Genomic DNA, 19,534 nt, shown 5'->3' with positions numbered 1-19,534 from the left:
TCTGATGACAAAATCTTCATCTCTCCAAGACCTAACATGAAAATGCATAAGAAAGGAAGAGATTCCTGGCTAAGTCTCCCACCCTGCCTTCTCTCCCCACCTCCGAAAGCCTACAAACCAATCTAGACAAGTTCCTGACTGTACCACCAAGCATTTCTCAAGGTGCTGAAATGTATTAATACTCGACTTTAACTTGCTGGAAGTGAGATTAACAGTAGGGAAGAGGAGACAGGTATAAATATCAGAGAAACACAGCAAGGCAGGCTGCCAGAAATAACCAAGGCCTTAACAGAAGCCTGGGCCATAGGATATGATCTGCTGTGAGCTGTGAAGGGCCTGGAGACCAGATGCCACCCTCTAAGGGCCAAGGCCCAACCATGTCCTAGAAGAAGGGCTGGAAGAGTTAGGCAGCTTTCTCCCTGCCTCTTCCTTGCCTTTCTTTGTGCGGAAGGGAAGAAGACACTGTAGTACACAAGGTTGCTTGGGAAAATGGATTATTCTAATAAAACTTTATTTTTTCAAACACAGCCACAGAGGCAGGACCTCATGTTTAACACACACAGACTTATGGATTTTTTTTTTTTTTAATATAAAACAAAGTTTACGAAATTTTTTTTTTCTTTCACTTTTTGTATTTGTAATCCCATCAGCACAGGGACTTTGGCAGCAGGTGGGAGTGAAGGGCAGCTGGAACTGCCACTGGGCAGTCACCGGGCACAGGAGGAGAGCACCAGCCTGGGAGTGGCTTCACTCACACACGCAGGAATACTCACCTACTGGTCAGCCACACCACACACACAGCACGGATGGAGATGGCTACCCAGCGTCAACCACAAGCCCTGCAGAGGTGTACTCCACTGTGGGTAAGCCCAGTACGTGAAAATCCAAATAGTCAAAACAGCTGAAGTAGAAGGAAGTTGCTTGCTTTACAAAAGAAGCAATCATAGGCTGCTTTTAAATGGTCAGCAGTCCAAATGCATTGAAAAATAGCATCTGGTTTACACAGAACTGTTGAAACAGATCTATTGTGTAAAGCGAAATCAACCACTTCTTGAAAAGGCTTGTCCCAGGCCCAGGGGTGCTTAGACTAGGAAGCAAGATGATAGTTCTGGCAAGTTTAACCTTCCAGTCTTAAAGTAATGGAATTCAACTACGATATCTATAGACTTTCTCCCCTAAGGATGCTGCCCTTGGGCTTCGGGGAAACCAAGATAGAGGCAGAATTACTGCCCTCACTTCTTTAGCTTAGGGCCCAGAGACTCCACTGGCATTGTCAGTGGCCTAATAGAAGCTGGCACAGCCAATCTGCAGCAGAGAGCCCAGGGATGAGGATGCCCCAGGAGGAAAAGAAGCTGGCACCAGGGAAATTATGACCTATATTATGGCCTGAAGAGGGAGAAGAGCCAGGGGAGAGATGAAACCAATGATGGTCAACTCCTAGGCTCATGGTTTCCCTGGTTTCCCCGGAGCAGTTCCTCAGGCCCCACAGACCTGGTGGCCCATTGGTAATACGTGGTAACTTGTAGGAGAGGAGCCCTGGAAGGGTAGAGCCTCTGAGTGCCAGAGGCTCAAGAAGACATGGCCACCTCTTCTCTGGAAAACAGGCGAGAAGGCCGGAGCCTCACTGATGCTCTTATTTGACATGTGGGAGTCCCAGAAAATGTCAGGATCAACTTCACAAGAAAGAAAACACATAGACCTTGGACTGTTCCCATAACATGAGGAACTTGGGTCCTAAGATACCCTGGAAATTTAAAAGAAAATGGCCCTTCTTCTAATAAACAGGGAAGGCAGGTCCAAGTTGGTCCTGCAAGGTCTAATCAAAGCTGGACAAAGCCTCACAAACTATTGTAGTGACAGCTTCAGTACACCATTTCCACTGGTGCCAGCCCTACCATGGTAGTTGCAGTCCTTAAATACATCACTGTAGCCACTGAGTCCTGCTGCCCTAGCTCAAGCTGTGGGTGAGAAACTTAAAAAAGGAAATTCAATCCAACAACAACAAACTCCCAATTGCTCCTCACAGCCTTTGCTTTACACATCCTCAGCCAATCCCTTAGTGAGCCCCAACCTCCCTGTGGTCTCTCAGGGCCAATTAGAGGCACATAAACATTTCCTGGCAGGAATGGAAGACAAGCAAACTAGTAACTGCAGACACCCATTTCTCAAGCAGGTCAGAAGAGAGGTTGGGCCTGGATCTTACAAGAATAGGCTTCCTTACAGTCTGCTTGCAATGGGCAGTGCTAGGGTGAGCTCATTCATGCCTGCAGGACCTGAACACCGTATCTCCTGCGGCAAGTCTGCCTCAATAAATACTGGGGACCAACACAGGATCTTCATTCCTCGTCTCTGACTTCAAAGGTCAGAGTGTGAGGGCAGAAAGGTCCCTTCAGTAAAAAGGAAAAGTGAAAGATGGAGCCCTTCAGAACTGCCTCAGTTGCCCACATGAGCTTGCATCTACTTAGAGAGCGAGAGAGGCAGGATGCATATAGCCTAGGCAATCTGATGAGAAAAAAAGGCCAGCTCAGTATAAATGTGGAGCCTCCCCTCCAGCCCAATACTAGATCCACCTAGTGGGAGGGGATAGGGATGAGGAAAAGACCATTAATTGAGGTCACAGAACTTAAAAGACCCAAAACAGAGTCCTTTGCAGAGCCAGTGGTGCTGACAGATCACAAGCCTCGCTCCAGAGCTATTCAGAAAAAAGGAAAACTTGGTGCCCTTCTAACTCCTTGACCAAGCCTACTGTCCTGTGAAAACTCAGCATCCTGGGGAATCACGATGCTCTGCTGTTAGGAAGCAAACCCCTTCCTTCCCTAAGGCTACGCAAACACGCCTTTACTTGAACACACTCCCGTGCACACAAACGCTCTCACACAATTTCTCTGAGGAGGCTGACTGAACCTCCCACCCTAGCCAAATTCTAAGACACAAGTGCCCTTTGAAGCAAAGGGGCTAGTGAAATTCCCCGAGCTGGGGTCAGCAGACCCCTTCCTTCCCTGCCCATCGCTCTGTCAGTGGCAGGGATACTCACACTCAGGGCCGCCATGGGAAGGGTCTGCTCTGGGGCTGTCCCTCCCGCCACCAGCTCCGTTTATCTTGTCCCGGCCAGTCTCTCGGCATGGTTGAGCTTCCTGGAGTGAGAAGATTTCCGGCTGCCCTGAGTCGGAGCCCTCCACTCACCCCCGTTCCCAGGCTGGGCCCCCAGCCTTGGGGCCTCGACACTTGTTAGTAGGCATAAGAGAGTCAGTCTGTGTGGCCCCAGGAAGTAGCCTCTCAGTTTTAGTTCTCCTCAATCAGATTCAAGTCCAGATCCCCAAAGTCCTGCTGGCACAGTGTCCGTTTGCTTAGCGTCTGCCGCCCCCACCGCACGGCCCCTTCCTCCTCCTCTTCGCTTTCACTCAGCACCTGGGAGGAACCCCCAACTGGGCTGCAGGAAGCAGAGAGGGGTGGGGGGCTACAGGCCATAAACCATGGTGGAGAAACGCTGCTGCCTTCCCGGGCTGTATCTTGAAGACAGAGACCTCCTGAGTATGGTTTCTGCCAAACAAATAACAAAGTTAAGAAGGCAAAGAAAGATACTAACTTCCTAGAGCATGCTGGTCCAAGTAGTATCTCAAAGTGTCCTTTTCAGTTACCCTTAAAGGCAGGAGTCCTAGGTTTTAGGGTGAGCTTTGTGAATTTCCTGATAAAATCTAGAAAATGTAGTATATATGTACATTTTTCTGGGGAAAGAGTCAATAGTTTCCGTCGGATTCAAGATTAGAAGCTTGTTTATAAGCTCTATGTGGGCAAAGATATTGTCTAGTTGTTTCACTACTAAATTCCCAGGGTCTAGTCAGAAGCTGGTACATAGTAGGTATTCAATAAATGTTTACTGAATGGTTGGAGGCCAGTATGAATAAATTCTCAAAGAGGCTTGTGACCCAGTGGTCTAGAAGAACAAAAGTGAAAAAAGTGGGCAAGTGCATACAACAACTGCATTTATAGTAAGTCAAAAAAGCATTTGTTGGACAGATGAATGATATAGCAGCCTGTCTTGCTTAAGCTCTCACAGACCCACTTGAAGCACTGAAGAGCAAGTGGCTAAATCAGCCTTGAGTACAAGAGGTTGGGGGCACTGATGATAGGACTTTTGTAGCATATGCCTCTTCTAAGAGGAGGGAAAGTGTCTCTAACAGGGCACCCTGGGATCCCTGTTGGAAGGTTTAACATAGATCTCACCCCAGTTTCTCTGGAACATCCAGGACTGAATACAGGACTTACAGTGCTAAAACCAGGACAATCTTGGGCAAACCAAGATGGTAGGTTACCCTGGCAAAACCTCAGAGAGAAAAGAGCTCTAGGGGAGGTCCTACCAAGAGGGCCTGGAGCAAGGGGACAGCTTAAGAGTAGGATGAGAACTGAGTCCCCCCATTCCCGCCAAGCTCCCCTCGTCCCACTGGTTCCACCTGATTCATCTTGTCAAAGTCCAAGGAAGGCCGCAGCCGCCGTGGGTCCTCCTCGTGGCGCCGCTTGACCCCAGCTTTGCGGGCATCCAGATCACAAGGCTGTGAGCGGCTCCGGGGAAGATTGCGGAGGCCCCGAGGTCTCCAGGGCAGCTCCGGGGAGGATGCGGGGGAGCTCCGAGCAGAGGGCAGAAAGCGGCTTGCTTGCGGGCCCAGGCTGGGTGACAGGGAGAAGCGACGCTGGGGTGGACAAGGTGACAGGGACTCAGCATCACTTTCCCAGGAGCCACTTTGTGGGGAGGCAGCACAGGGTTGAGAGGAATCTTGGGCTAGGGCAAGGCTGAAGAAAGGGGGGCTGCAGGGTCTGTGGGCTGGGGCACATTGAGAAGAGGCACTGGGAGCTTGGAGGAACCTGAGGCTGGAGACCCGCTTTGGGGGGCTCTGGTGAGGCACCTGCGGCCCGCCCCCTCCACCACTGCCCCTGTGCTTGATGGGAGTCCACAGCTTGGAGGGGGCGGGCCGCCACACCGGCTGCCAGCGAGACAGGTCCACGGGCACTGAGAGTGAGCGGCAATGCCTCTTGGATGGAGGGGCAGGGGTCACAGGGAGTTTCTCTGAGTCTGGGGGCTCAGGGCTTAGGACTTGGGGGAGGGGTTGCTCCTGTAGGGAACTTCCTCGGCTGGGTGGTCTGAGGTGCAGGCTCAAGCCTGAGGAGTGGTAGCTGAGGTTGAGGCTGTCCTGGAATTCGGCACAGGAACAGCGGGGCAGACCCCTCCAGGAAGCACCTTCTGGAAGGCATTCATAATAAAAATAATATTAAGGACAGCTAACAATATTCAAGAGCTTACTATGTGCCACACACCGTACTGAGCACCGAGCACTTTACATAGGCTATCTGATGTCCTCTTCCCAAAACCTCATGAGGTAGGTACTATTATTATCTCCATTTCATAGATGAGAGAAGTCCAGTAACTTGCCTAAGGTTATACAGCAATCAAATGACCACGGCAGGATTCAAACCTAAGTGACACCAAGGCTAGATTCCTTAACCGCTGTGCTATACTGCTTCCATTATGAGAAATCACCTGGAATCTAAAATATATTTTCATGTACTGCCGCCACTCCTTCTCCAAGGTAAAACGAGTCAAGCAAAACAGACAGGCATATGTCTATGCTCTGCTCATCCCTCACCCCACTCACCCAGCACTACTCAGCGTCTCCCCTACTCCTCTACCCTGGGTTCTGAAAAACAGGCCTATGCTCTCCTTCCTTGACCTCTCCTCTTCCCATGTGTCAAAAACACCAAGATGTAAGTAAGGTGCTACAAAGAGGTAAAAAGTAATCAAGCAGATAAGAGATCACTTTTACTTCTAAGGAGAGCAAACGGGGTAGCGAAAAGGCCTTTGACGGAAGAACCAATGCCTGGGAAACCCTAAGACTTGGTGTTGCCCGTGTTCCTGACTACCCACACACCGATTCCTTTCCCTTAGGCCTTCTCTTAAATCCAAACAGAATGGGGAGACTGAGGGATGAGACAGGAAACTGACTAAAAGGAATGGTCCTCACTCTCTACATTCTAACCAAAACTGCTACTTTTGGGAGACAGCTAATTAAGGGACACAAGGCCTACTCCAACTGCCTCTGGTTAAAAAAAAAAAAAAAAAATTTTTTTTTTTTTTTTTGGTTAGCTGGCTGGAATTTACAGGGCTGGAGATTCAGAGCAACCGACAAATATTATGAACTTAAGACTTGATGATGGAGAAAACTCACACTTGACTTTACTTGGTCAACAGCTCTCCCCCACTATTATCCTCCATGAGAGCAGGGACCATGTGTCCAGTGTGTACTTCTAACACAGTACCTGGCTCTCAGCAAGTATTTAATGAACAGGAGGCAGAGGTTGAATGGAGATGCTTTTACAAATCATGTCCCTCGTGAGGTATCCCAGAAAATAAAACAAGATGCAGAATGGCCTAGCAGCATGGATTAGGGAGTTCTGGTTGTCTACTTCATCTAAATGTCTCCACAATCAGATTCTTTGATCAAGTAATTCATAATCTGGGAATTTATGCCTCAGATATATTTTCACATATGCAAAATGACATATGTCCAAGGTTAGCCACCAAAGTTTTGTATGTCATAACAAAAGGCTGGAAATAACCTAAATAAACATCAATAGGAGACTGGTTAGATACACTGATACATCCATACTATGCAATCACATGCAGCTATTAAAAAATAAGAAAACGCTTAATGCACTCATATGGAAGATCTCCTAACTATATTAGTTAACTGAAAAAAATAAGGTACAGAATTACATATATAGTAACCAACCTTTTGTATTAAACAAAAAAGTGTAGATAAGAATGTACATTATATTCTTTTTATTTGTATAAAGAAACTCTGGCTGGATATTTAAGAAACTAATTAACAGGAGTTACTTTTAGGGAGATGATGAAAGCTGGGTGAATAGGGGACAAGAGCGGAAGGGAGGCTTTTCTCCATATAGCCTTTTTGTTGTTATTTAAAAATTTTTCTACTATGTGAGTATATTGCCTCTTCAAAAAAATTAGATTATGAAAGTCCCCACAAGGTTAGGGTAACAGCAAATGAAAACAGGTAACTTCCATCCTGTAGCAGTAAAATAGAGACAATCAACTCATCTTACAAAGTGACCCTTACAACAAAATTCTGCAAGTAGGCTAGCTAGCCCTGGCCACTGGAAGTCATGAAAGCAATGTGTGAATGCACGCACGCACGCACACACACACACAGATGCCTTACCAGACACAAGCTGGAAAGGGTTCCCACAGTTGGAGATGTCTGCATGATCAGGCAAAGGCTAAGAGAGAAAGAATATCCATAGTCATTCCAGCTCAGGACGCACTGACAGACTTCCAGGAAGCCCTCTTCAGCTCATCCCTGAATTTGTGGGCTGTAGGGATGTGAGGGACTGCTAAGTTCTCCTCCTCTTGTCCTCCCAAAGTTAGTCAGTAAAACAATCAACATCTTCCAACATCTCAAACCCTTCTCCACCCAAGTTTTATTGTCCCTTCTCTACCAATGGAACAATCCCTGCCCCTTCCTTTTGGACCGGGTTTTGAGCCTTTAGTGGGCTCTTCCAGTACAAGTACCACGATTCATACAGCACAGGACAAGGGTGAAGTAGTAGCAACAAACAGCCTCAGAAAAAAGGAGGGGGGGAGGGCTGTGGAGAAGCAGGAAGACTGGTCTTTTACCAGACTGATGCTGAAGCGTGTGCATTTCAGCTCATCCAGAGTCTGCTTCTGTAGCTGCTCAGTGATCAGGGTTATCATGATTCTCCCCAGGATTTGACTTGCACAATTTGGAGCAAATGATGGATGTCTTCCCTGTCGTTCTTCCAGACCTCACTCGTGAGCCGTCTTCTGCCACTGCAGCACCATTCTAGCACCATTGGGACTTCCCTCTCCAGTCATGCCTGCTGAGTCTGCCAATTACAGAGGGACCAGCCCCAAGTGATATTAGAGATGTACCTGGTCCAAAGGTGGAAAATGCATGGCACACACACCACAGCACCCCTACACCTCTGGCAGACATTATTAATTGATCACAGCTCTTTCCTGCTAAGCCTAAACACAGTCTCAGAACACAGCCTCAGAAACATTCTGAACTTGGCATTTCAGATATCCAGTAAAATGAACTGTAGTTGACAAGCAAGTTGAAACCTATCTGCCATTCCTAACCTGGTTCATGCTCTGCTGAGTCTACCCAGAACCCCAGCACCACTGAGAAAACAGCTGAAAGGAAAGAGAGGGATGCCCAAATGGTTATTCCCATTCTAATTAACCCAATGTTTTCCTTATCGTCCAGTCAGGGTCAGAAGAGAACAGAAACACTGTTCCCCCAAACTACGGAACAGAGAGACGCAGTGATCATAAGAATGACTTTCTGCTTTAGACCAATCAGAATAAATAAGATTTTATGTCCTCCCTTAGCTTGAACAGCTGATACATTACTGTTCTCCAACAGATACTGTGCACATTCTCTGGTAAAATGGAAGAGGATAAAGGAACACTATCAGGGTAGTTTTCATTACATTTCAACTCTATACATATTAAAAACAACAACAATTCCTCTTTGACTTCATCCAACTAAGTTTTTAGTCTGATCTAACTCCAAGACCATGCATACAGTTAATCAAGACTCTCTCGGAGTCAATTTCTGGTCAGAAGCAAACCAACTCATCAGAGAACAGGCTTCAAGATCACACAATTGCCTGAGGGGCCTTGCTCAAGGGAAATTCGGAGGTTAACCTAGTGTCACAGTGGTACCATTCTGCCCACTCCCAAAAATGACAAGCAGGAAGACAGTCCACCAGAATGTGCAGATAAAATTTGCTAAAACAATAACAACAAAAAAAAAAACCCTTGCCATAGAGTCAAGTTCGACTCATAGCATCCCAAAAGCACAAAGTAGAACTGCCCCACAGGGTTTCCAAGGAGCGTCTGGTGGATTCAAACTGTGACCTTCTGGTTAGCAGGTAAACTCTTAAGCAGCTCCTAGAGAGAACAAAGGATCAAAAAAATCTAAATCTTAATCCAGCTTCCTCTGACAGTTTTAGCAAATCATTTAACCTTCCTTGGCCTCAGTTTACCCATATGTAAAATGGGCACAATAATCTTAATCTGTACCCAGGGTGGAAATAACATGAAACGTGAATAATGTACAAAAGCATACCACCTGGCCTGTATGAATCAGGAATCCACATAGACTGCCATTTCTCACCCCTCGTTTGTTACTCTGCAGAGCCTCGGGATACCAGAAGCGATGATATCATTAAGATGAAGAAGGCAATAGAGTCTGTCTCTCTGGCTGTGTACCAACAAAAGCCCAAGAGGGCTCTTCTGTGACCTTGGGGCAAATCACTCTCTACTTTTTCAAAAAACAGAGAATCATCTTTATTCCATTCCCACCTCAGAGAGAGGCCACAAGGAAGAGCAAAGGAAAACATGTGAATGTAGTTGGAGTTTTTTGGAAAAAAGGTGCCAGAGAAGTCAATCATCATTATAGTTAACTGTCGTTATCATGCATAATTATTAACGCTCTGAACAAAGTCCTAGTTTCCTGAGAACTCACTTTAGTTGCTTACACTACGTTCTTGTGGCAGAAGCTAACGCTTGTATCACTTCTGCTCTTGATTTCTTAACTCTGCCCCCAAAGATCAATCGGAGAGGGAACCTAACTGCAGGCTTTTACCCCAAAGACCCCAGGCCTCAGGCTGACCGGCCATGAGGAGCAGGGAGTGAGGCCAACTCTTTCAAGCTTTTCATGAGGCATTTGGCCAAACAGCAAACTCCCAGCCCTCTCTGGGATCAAGAGAGTGATTTTGTGTTTTCCTGCATTTTAATTGTTGGGATGTGGCCACACACAGCGGTAATTGGAACAATGCAACTACCACCACGCAACTGATACTCTCAGCCTGAGTTTCCTAAAACAGGCCAGGCTGAAAGGGGGAACAGAACGGAAGCCATAAGGAATCAAACCAGGACACAAAAGAAGGCAAACCAGCTCCGCGAGGGGCCTCCTCTTTCTCAGGCAGGCTTTGAAAAAAGTATCTAAAAAGCCCTCTCTTGGCCGCCTTCGTTCCCCTTCCATTTTGTATGTCTGAGGGGTAGATATAGCCCTGAACGTTCATGAAACAAGTTAAAACTTCTCAGCTTAACAACTGGCACAGGGATCAGCCCTTCACTGAGCAGCAGGCCTCTAGACTCTCCTCACAACCCCACCAGGTCCAACTCTCAGTCCAGGCTTTCCCTCCTCCACAAGCCCCCTAAAATAAAGATCGGACCCCACTTCATCTCCCATACACGGCAGTAACCAGTGACACTCGGGCCTAAGGGATGCTGAGGTTGTGCTGAAACCTCGAACCTAAGATTAAGTCAAGCCAAGGGGAAGAAGAATCACATATCCCCTGGGGACCTTCCCCCCAGGTCCCAGCCCCACACCTCTGGGGGAGACCAAAGAAAAACATGAGAGGCAGAGAGGTGCAGGCACAGGTAAGAGGGGACCTGACTGCTCTTCCTCCATATAGCTCTGGTGGGGATAAGGGTGACAAGTGGGGTGCACCCCTCCCCCAACCCCGATGAAGAAGCAAAAGGTAGGCCCCCTCCAATCTTCCACCTCTCCCTCTGCTGCCCTGCCTGTCCCCGCGGGGTGGGGCATAGGGCGTCCGCTGGCCCCTGCGGGGCGGGGGTGGGGAGGGCCAGGGCTAGCTCAAGGGGGTTGTCGTTCGCCTCTTCCCACTCAGCTTCCATCATCTGGCCTCGGGAAGCGTACTCAGGACGCAGGGGATGGAGAGGGTCTGGGACCTAGCACTCAGTTACCCCCTCCCCCACCAGGTCCCGTGCTCTCCCCGCGGAGGCGGCCTGAGAAGCCCGGCCGCGCGGGCGGCTGGGTTGGGGGAGGGGAGAAAGGGAAGAAGGAGTGACGGTCGAGGTGCCCGCCCCAAGGCCCCAGCACCACCTGCCCTCCGCCACCTACCGCAGCTCCCCCAGCTCCCAGGGCCGCGGCCGGAGCAGCTCTGAGCGTTCGGTTCGCCCCACGGTGCCCTTAAAAGGCGCCGGCGCGAACCAATGGGCCCCTGAGGAGAGTGGGAGGATCGCACCAGTTCAAAGAATCCTCCTGAATCGCCCGCTGGGGCTTAAGCCCCGCGTCGTTTCCCTCTCAAAGTCTTTCTCGGATAGCGCTGTCAGGAACGAGCCTGGCGCTTTGATTTAGGATTGAGGATGGTTGCCTCCCTATCGGGTAACCCCCCCTCAAATATTGCGGAAGGTGGACGTGCCCAGTTGGAGGCATATCTAGAAACCCGCGGGTGAAGCCGTACCCGACGAAGGTAAACAAAGCCATCGCCCCCGCCCTCCATTTCTCCATTGGCCCAAGTGCAGCTTCCCACTTAGTTCGGACCGCGTAACAGAATTAGCCGAGGCTCCTCTCACCTGTTCTTCTGTCCCGCCTTATACCGCCGCCTCTGTAAAGGAATCCCCTTTCCTGCTGCGGAGGACCGGTCCGCAGCGTAAAGGCTGCTGGGACGTGTAGTCCAAGTGCCGATTAGGGCCTGCTCTGAGTCCCTGGAGCCCCTCTTCCAGCTGCTGGATCGGCTCGAACCTTATAAACGCAGCATTTACAACGGATGCGGGGCCGTTCCCACTAGATTCTGTAATTAGCCTTCAGCCAGAACACTTTGTAAAGCTGAGGAGGGCCTAGGGCTGTTCACTCTTTCTCCTCCCTCTCCCCCCCGCCCCATCAGGATGAGGTAATGGGATTGTGATTATGACATCATAGGCGGTTCAGTTGCTTGCGGGGGTGGGGGGTGTGGAGGGGTACAGTGGTTACATCTGGACCACTTTTTTTTTTAAGACCGAGAGGGAGGGAGGGAGCAGATGGGGAAAAGATGTTGACGGCGCTATTTCCTCTTGAGGATGAGGAAAACCACCTTCTTTTTAACTCTCTCCCACCACCACCACCTCCCACCTCAGCCGAAGTTTAAATTCTTTTCAAAGAGACTGAAAGTAGTAGAAGGTGAAGAGGTTGGGGAACAGTTAGATGGTTTCTGGCTCTTATGTAAATTTGAGTCTCAGCTAGCATCAAAGATGGTTCAGAGAGACAGGCAAACAGATGGAAAAAGAAGAGGTTTTAAACAATGCCTTTGGGTTGTGATCCCTTTGTAGGGTAGAGTTTTAGATTTCTAATTGATTGGAAAGTGGTAGTAATGCAAGTAAGTCCCCTGAAAGACATCTGTTTTCTGTAAATATTTTGTGCCCCACTCAGGAGTGGTACAGGTAAATTAGCTGTGTTCAGCTAGAAAGTAGTCATTGTAGGGATCTTCCTCATTGAGCCATGGAAGGGAGGAGGCAGGAGCCACAAAGTCAGCTAACTGAAAAAGAATAAAGGAAAAGTGAGGTATTTATAAGAAAGTGGGAGGGGGATATACCTTGCCATGCACATTTCCCCTTGGTGAAAAAGAAGCAGAGGCAGGGACCATGAAGCATAGGAGACACTGTTTTCAGTAATAGCTGTGAAGCACTTATATGTGCCAGGCACGGTGCTATATAATTTAAATAATGTATTCTCATTTTTGCTTACAATCACCAAATGAGACAATAAACAGCCCAAGAGGTTGAGTGCCCAAGTGGTGGGCAAAGAACCAATTATGAGCCTCTAAAGCCCTGGTTATGTAAAGCACTAGGCTATATACCCCCCACTTTTTTTTTTAAATTATCCGTGCTTACAAAAGTTAAATGACTGAGTAAAAGAAGTTAAGTTAGCATTGGCTAACTTGTAAAACATTGAAAGAATTTGAGACGTTAAAAAACAAAATCAAACAAAAACTGAGCAGATTTCAGGCCTCAAAGGAAGGCTATACCCCCTCTTTCATCAAGGGTAAAATAGCACTCAGTATAGCCCAAAGCTCCACCTCCATTACTAACTATAGTTAAATCTCCTTCTTGTTAGGTGCCATCGAGTCGATTTCGACTCATAGTGACCACATGTGACAGAATGGAATTGCTCTATAGGGTTTCCAAGGCTGTAATCTTTATGGAAGCAGACTGTCTCCCATGGAGCCACTGGGTGGGTTTGAATAACCAACCTTTAGGTTAGCAGCCAAGCACTTAACCATTGTCCCACCAGGGCTCCTTTTAAATCTCCTTATACCCTTCTCTTAGTTCTCAAGTTTTTAAGTCATGACCTGTTATTTTTTTTTCCAGCTGCTTCCTTTTGTTCTTGGGATGCTACCTTGAACTTCGTCTTAATTGTGCCCTTGGGCTAGACCTCATCTCTGACCCTGCTCCAGGGAGTTTCAGCAGAGTATACTACCTGGTCTCCATCCAGATTCTCGAAGAGTTTCAGGGCCTGGAGCCAGTCATCCAGTAGATTGTCCAAAGGGGTGGAGTCCATTGGCTCTAAGAGACTCTCCATTCCCTGTCTAGGAAGGCAGCAGAGTCAGAGGAACATGCCTTTTATTCAGACCCTCCCTTTTCACGCAGTGAAAGATAAACCTCTGCAAAGTGGGGAGATGTGGGGCTCAGCCCACCACTCACTGAAGGAACCAGAAATAGTCAGCACACCCCAGAGCAGCCCTGCCCTGAAGGGGCTGACTGGGCGGATCCCAGGAATGCAAGGCTCTTCTCCAGTGCCTGTTCTGGGCATCCCAGGAGCGATGGCTGTACTGTCTGTTCTTGTTTGGCGTCTGAGGTTGAAGCCCTGGCTGTCGCTGTGCCCTGGCAACAACAAATGTGGGTCAGGCTGAGGTCAATATGAAAGGGGGCCCTGTATAGCAGGGGGCACAGCTCACTACTTATCACAATGAATCAGGAGCCTAGTTAGAAATTCCCTGAGAATGAGTAAGACCAGTGTCCTCAATCAAATAGAAAAAGTAGATCTTCAGATTATACACCAAACTTTCAGCCTCACTAATAGCCTTTCTTCTGGAAAGGGTAAATTAGATATATTCTTGGAAATCAAGGTAGACATAAAATATTTGACTTCCCTTTAAAACAAATGTTCATTTTCATGCATTTAATTTCTATGAGTGTGTGTAAATTTACATGTACTTAGGCAAGTATGTTGCAATTACCAAGTCAAGAGGAGGCATAAGAAGACGATGGTAAAAATGGTTGGAAGGAAAACCACCTCATTAGGAAACACAGATAGAGCTTTAAAAAGTCACATGGAGGGGCGGGTGGGAGAGGAAAATCGGGGATATTAAGAGATACAGAATTTTTGTTAAAGACTGTGAAAAAAATTGGAAACATGATGATTGTTGCACAACATGGTGAATGTAATTAATGTCAGTGAATTGTAGACAGAAAATTGTTGAAATATATATCTCACCACAATCAATTTTTTAAAAAAGCCAATGGACCAAGTATGTTCCACTTGAAAAAAAAAAAAACCTTGGAAATATTAGGGCTAGATTACAAGAAATTTAGTAGTTCTGCAACTTTGTGAGCACATTCAAAACACTCAGATCCTAGTATCTTTCCATCCTCTGAACCAAAGCAACTTGGTGGGCACCCTTGTTGTGACCACCCCACAATGAGACTCATGTGGAGACCTGCTGCAGAAAGCCCTGGTAGCCAGGTGTGCTTTTGCCATAATCTATCTGCTTTTGCCGTCGCTGCAGGACAATGTCATATGTCTCTACTGTGGGGAAGTACACAGTGCCCCACAAAGTGTGATTTATAGTCACCAAAGCAGAACCAACTCATCCCATACTCTCTTAATTCCCAGCCTGATTTGCAAACTCACCTGGCATGGCGTGACTCTGTGCTGACTCCTGCATTCACCATCTGTATCCCAGAAGACAAAGACTCCTCACACATCTCCTTTCTAGAGAAGCAGATTCTACAGATGAAGGGAGTATCAGGGAGTAACCAGCTGACTACAATGCTTCTCAGCCACCACCACCACCAAGATTCTGACACCAGATAAATGTGGTATTTCTGACTTATTGTTTTCTCAAAGATAAAGTTGCATTTCTGACTTAATGTTTCTCAAAGTGTGGTCTGCGAACCATCTGCTTTGGTAGCACCTGGGGGCCTTGATCATTCCTGGGCCCCATTTCAGACCTATTGAATCAGTATTTGGGGCTCTTGCATTTTCAAGAGCTTACAAGTTTATTTTAAACTTTTATGGGAAATTTCAAATAATACACAGCAGTGAAGAGAATAGCATAATGCCTTGGGGCAGTTTGAATCCACCAGCCACTTCTTGGAAACCCTATGGGGCAGTTTTACTTTGCCCTGTAGGGTCTACGCGTCGGAATCCACTCAACAGCAATGTTTTTTCTTTTTTAAATGCTACTCAAAGTATAGTCCTAGGATTAGCTGCATCAGCATTACCTAAGACCTTGTTAGCAGTGCAGAATCTTGGACCCCAACCCAGACTTAGGGAGTCAGAATCTGCATTTTAACAAGATCCCAGGTGGTTAGAATGCACATTAAACTTTGACAAGTACTAGTGGGCGTCGTGTACCAATCACCCATCACTCATGGCCAATTTGTTTCATGTATACACACCGGTTTTCCCTACCCCATTATTTAAAAGCAAATCCCCCAAATTATGAATAACTTAGTATCAGCTGTTGTGTACTGTCGACTGGATTCCAACTCATAGCGACCCTATATGACAGAACAGAACTGCCTCACAGGGTTTCTTAGGCTGAAATCTTCAGGGAGCAGACTGCCTAAAGATTTAGGTTCAAACCCCCGACCTTCTCATTAGCAGCCAGGCGCTTAACCATTGCGCCACCAACCAAAAAGAAGGAAACCCGTTGCCGTGGAGTGATTCCGACTCATGCGACGCCGTAGAACAGAGTAGAACTGCCCCATAGGGTTCCCAAGGGAGCGGCTGGTGGATTCGAACTGCCGACCTTTTGGTTAGCAGCCAAGCTTTTAACCACTGCGTCACCAAGGCTCTCCGTATTATGCCACCAAAGCTCCTTTAATACCACTTAGTCAAGACAAATTTCCATAACAAAGACTGAATTCTTTGAACTGTGATAAGGATTATGCCAAGAAATTATTCAACTTTCCTATTCTCCCAGCAAAGGAATTCCTGTTTACCCTACATAGAGTCTCAGATGCTACCCCTAAAAAGGGTCACCGAAACTCTTGGGAGGGGCTGACGCCGCTCTGCATAAACACACACACCTGTCTCTTCCCAACACCTGCCACGCCGGCGGCAAATGCTCCATCGCCAGCGGAAAGCTAGAAAAGCTAGAAGGGAAAGGTCCGCGTAACAGCACGAGAAAAAAAGCAAGAAAAAAGAGACGCTCTCCAAACTCTCCCATCTAAACTAAAAAAAAAAACGCTCGTGTTATTAGGCCAGCGAGTGGTCGCAATTTAAATCTCCCGGGGTTGGTGAGGCTGCGGGCAGACTGAAGGAAGGATGTGGCGATTGGTCAAAGGGAGGGCCAATAATGCTCCAGGTTCCCTGTGGGGCGGGGCTTATCCAGCTTTTTTTTTTTTTTTTTCCTGTCTAAAGCTGGTGGGCCAATCGCCGGGCTGCTCTGATCCAGGGGCGGGGCAAATATTGCTCTTCCAGAGCAAGCGCACGCCCAGAGGTGATGTACGATTGGCTGAGGACGTCTAGGCGGGCACGCCGAGATCGGCTGACGCAGTTTAGAGGCAAGCGTGGATAGGTTATTGGGGAGGGCGGAAGGTTTGAATGGTCAAGGTCTACGGCTGTTGGTGTTCTTGCACTGAGACTGTAACTTCCATTCTGCCGAGAGAACTTGCAAAGCCTGGCCCCCGCCTACCCAGCTGAAGAGCAAAATAGTCTGGCTAGTCGCCTCTTTTCCCCAGTTTGTTCTTTTCTTTAATTCTGCTCGAGGCTTCGCTTGTGGCCGATCCTTTCCTCGCGAAGACAAGGCTCAGGACCCAAAAGACCTAGGCCCGGAGCCATCTACGCCACGGAGTCACGGAGACCCCATTGTCTCCTCCGGGTCCAGCCGGGACCCCGCAAACCTAAGGCGGGAGGACCTGATAGGCATTATCGCGAATTAGGAGACCTGAGTTCCGGTTAGGACTCGCTTAGCTGTGTGGCCGGGAACAAATCAAAGGCCTTTCTTCATCCCATCTTTAAAGCCCTGAGTTGCCTCTCGGTAAGTTAGGATCCACCAAAAAGATCACCGTTTGGGTATGCCCGTACTCCAATACTGATTTGCTTGACCGCTGCTGGAAAGGGTTAGGGAGGTTGTTGTGAAAGCTGTGATGTATCAGTGATGCACCTACATAGATGACCTTGTCCTCTTATATTGGTTTAATTTTTTCTTGGTGAGAACTTAGAGCCCATGTCTGCAAATCCCTTCTCATCCACAAGAGAGGAGGAAGGCGCTGGTTCAGGACCCAGTTTTAGATCCAATCAAAGGAAGAGGTTAAACCTGCTGCTGGAGAGAGAGACTTCCTTTACCAAGTGTCCAGGTCTCCCTAGAACTCCGGTGGACAAACTCCTGGTTGATTCTGGAAACCTAAGCATTTTGTCTGGGTAAGTTCACTTTTATAGTCACACTTTATTTCTCTTGCTTTTCTAGTTTGTTTATAAATTATCCTGGCCCTAGGAAAAGGGTCTAAGTCTCACCTCTGCCACTTGACTAACTGTGACCCTTTTGAATCTCAGGCTTCTTTTCAGTGATCTGGGAATAACAGTTTCTTCCTATTTTACCAGGATTGGGTGAGAATCTAATGACGTGATGTCTGGGGAAGTCTTTGCACACTTTATTATTAGTGTTATCGTACTTGTACTTGGAGCCCTGGTGGCACAGTGGTTCGGCCACTAACCAAAAGGTCAGCAATTCACATCCATCTACCGCTCCTTGGTAACGCTATGGGGCAGTTCTCCTCTGGCCTATAGAGTCGCTATGAGTCGGAATCAATATGTGTGTGTGTTCTTGCACTTTAAATTCTGGCGATGTTCGTGTCCAGATGCCTCAGCTACCAAATGAAGTTGAAGATTTATAGAGCTGAAAAGTACTACAGAACCCAGGGAGGAATCAAGTCTGTGTCCTCATGGTGCACAGGGGAGAGGACATAAGATCAAGACCTGTAGATCAATAAACTTTGGGCCTCAATTAAAAAAAAAAATTATCCTGTCTCAATATGTTGGTGAGGGGAAATTGAGATACAGGTTATTGGAGTAAAGAAAAGGTGAAACATTTTTCTCAGCCTAGTTCCCATTATTACCAGACCAAAAAACCCATTGCTGTACTAATGGATCACAACTACCACAGGCCTCCACCAGACTGAGTCCAACACAACTACGTGGTGCCTGGCTACCACCACTGACCACTCAGACAGGGATCACAATACACAGTCCTGAATAGATCGGGAGAAAAATGTAGAACAAAATTCAAACTCACAAAAAAAGACCAAACTAACTGGTCTGACAGACTGAAGAAACCCAGAGAATATGGCCCCTGGACACTATTTTAACTCAGTCCTGAAGTTCACCTTTCAACCAGAAGACTTTTTTTTTTTTCTTACTTTAACAAAGAGAAATTTATTTCCTCACAGTAAAGTAGGCTAAAAGTCCAAATTCAGGGCGTCAGCTCCAGGGGAAGGTTCTCTCTCTCTGTTGGCTCTGGAGGAAGGTCCTTGTCTTCACTCTTCCCCTGGTCAAGGAGCTTCTCAGGCACAGGGATCCCTGGTCCAAAGGACACGCTCTGCTCCTTCAACCACAGGATTTTTGAGGAAAATGAATAGATAGGCCTGTAAAATAAACAATAACACATATGAGGAACATGTTTCATAGTTCAACCATGTACGTGAGACTAAATGGGCTTACCAGCCCAAAAGCAAAGACAAGGAGGCAGGAAGGGACAGGAAAACTGATGAATGGAAATAGGGAACCTGGGGTATAGAAGGGGAGAGGGTTGACACATCCTGGGTTTGGCAACCAATGTTACAAAACAATGTATATATTATTTAATGAGAAACTAATTTCCTCTGTAAACTTTCGCCTAAAGCACAATTAAAAAAAAAAATTGCCATCAAGTCAATTCTGACTCAAACTGACCCTCTAAAATGGAGTAGATTAGAAATCCCCCATACGATTTCCAAGACTGTAATCTTCATGGAAGTAGACTGTCTCCCACCGATTGGCTGGTGGGTTTGAACCTCTGACCTTTCATTTGGCACAGTTAGATTAACCACTGTGCCACCAGGGCTTCTTGTTTCATTATTAATCTGAAATGTTTCCCAAAAAGTTACTAGATTTATTTGGACACTGTTCAGATTTTTGTAACAGTTATTGAGGAGTGTTGCAAATGAGGATGTTATGCTTTTTTCATTTAAGGATGTTATAACCTAATGGGAATTTTGATGTTCTATTATGTCTCGACAGAGGAACCCCAAAACGTTGCCTTGATCTTTCGAATCTTAGCAGTGGGGAGATGTCTGCCATGTCTGCCACTCAGCTTACCACCTCTTCAGACTTTGATAAAACCGGTAGGGAGAAGGGAATAACAGCCATAATGGCCTCAGTGGGAAGAATAACATAAGGGAGAGAACAGGCTAGTAGGATAGAGATGGAAGATGATGAAAGAG

At 47.1% G+C, this 19,534-nt stretch overlaps 2 protein-coding genes across 6 annotated transcripts in view; one reads left to right on the top strand and one right to left on the bottom strand.

Moving 5' to 3' along the window:
• Positions 1-208: 208 nt before the first annotated feature.
• On the bottom strand, positions 209-11,647 carry FAM53C (family with sequence similarity 53 member C). Of its 3 annotated transcripts, none has more exons than XM_049873745.1 (5): positions 11,426-11,647; positions 7,688-7,917; positions 7,233-7,290; positions 4,452-5,236; positions 209-3,540 (listed from the first exon to the last, which is right to left on the bottom strand). In XM_049873745.1, the coding sequence occupies exons 2-5, from the start codon at positions 7,763-7,765 to the stop codon at positions 3,283-3,285; spliced, it is 1,179 nt and encodes a 392-aa protein (XP_049729702.1). In that variant the 5' UTR covers positions 7,766-7,917; positions 11,426-11,647; the 3' UTR covers positions 209-3,282. The 3 variants fall into 3 exon arrangements, with proteins under 3 accessions (XP_049729702.1, XP_049729700.1, XP_049729701.1); XM_049873743.1 differs by lacking the exon at positions 11,426-11,647 and adding an exon at positions 10,971-11,378; XM_049873744.1 differs by lacking the exon at positions 11,426-11,647 and having other exon boundaries at positions 7,688-10,956.
• Positions 11,648-16,558: 4,911 nt separating this feature from the next.
• The window catches only part of CDC25C (cell division cycle 25C), a 38,041-nt gene continuing 35,065 nt past the window's right edge, over positions 16,559-19,534 (top strand). For 2 of the 3 annotated variants that reach the window (XM_049873742.1, XM_049873740.1), the window contains exons 1-3: positions 16,559-17,094; positions 17,272-17,477; positions 19,332-19,435. In XM_049873742.1, the coding sequence (XP_049729699.1) occupies positions 17,284-17,477; positions 19,332-19,435 (298 nt within the window). In that variant the 5' untranslated portion in view covers positions 16,559-17,094; positions 17,272-17,283. The remainder of the gene's footprint in view (positions 17,095-17,271; positions 17,478-19,331; positions 19,436-19,534) is intronic. The other variant, XM_049873741.1, reaches the window with a different exon arrangement.

The sequence above is a fragment of the Elephas maximus genome, chromosome 2, assembly GCF_024166365.1.
Source record: "Elephas maximus indicus isolate mEleMax1 chromosome 2, mEleMax1 primary haplotype, whole genome shotgun sequence".
Taxonomy (NCBI): domain Eukaryota; kingdom Metazoa; phylum Chordata; class Mammalia; order Proboscidea; family Elephantidae; genus Elephas; species Elephas maximus.
The sequence above is the reverse complement of the archived record's forward strand: the minus strand, read 5'-3'. Positions and strand labels throughout refer to the sequence as shown.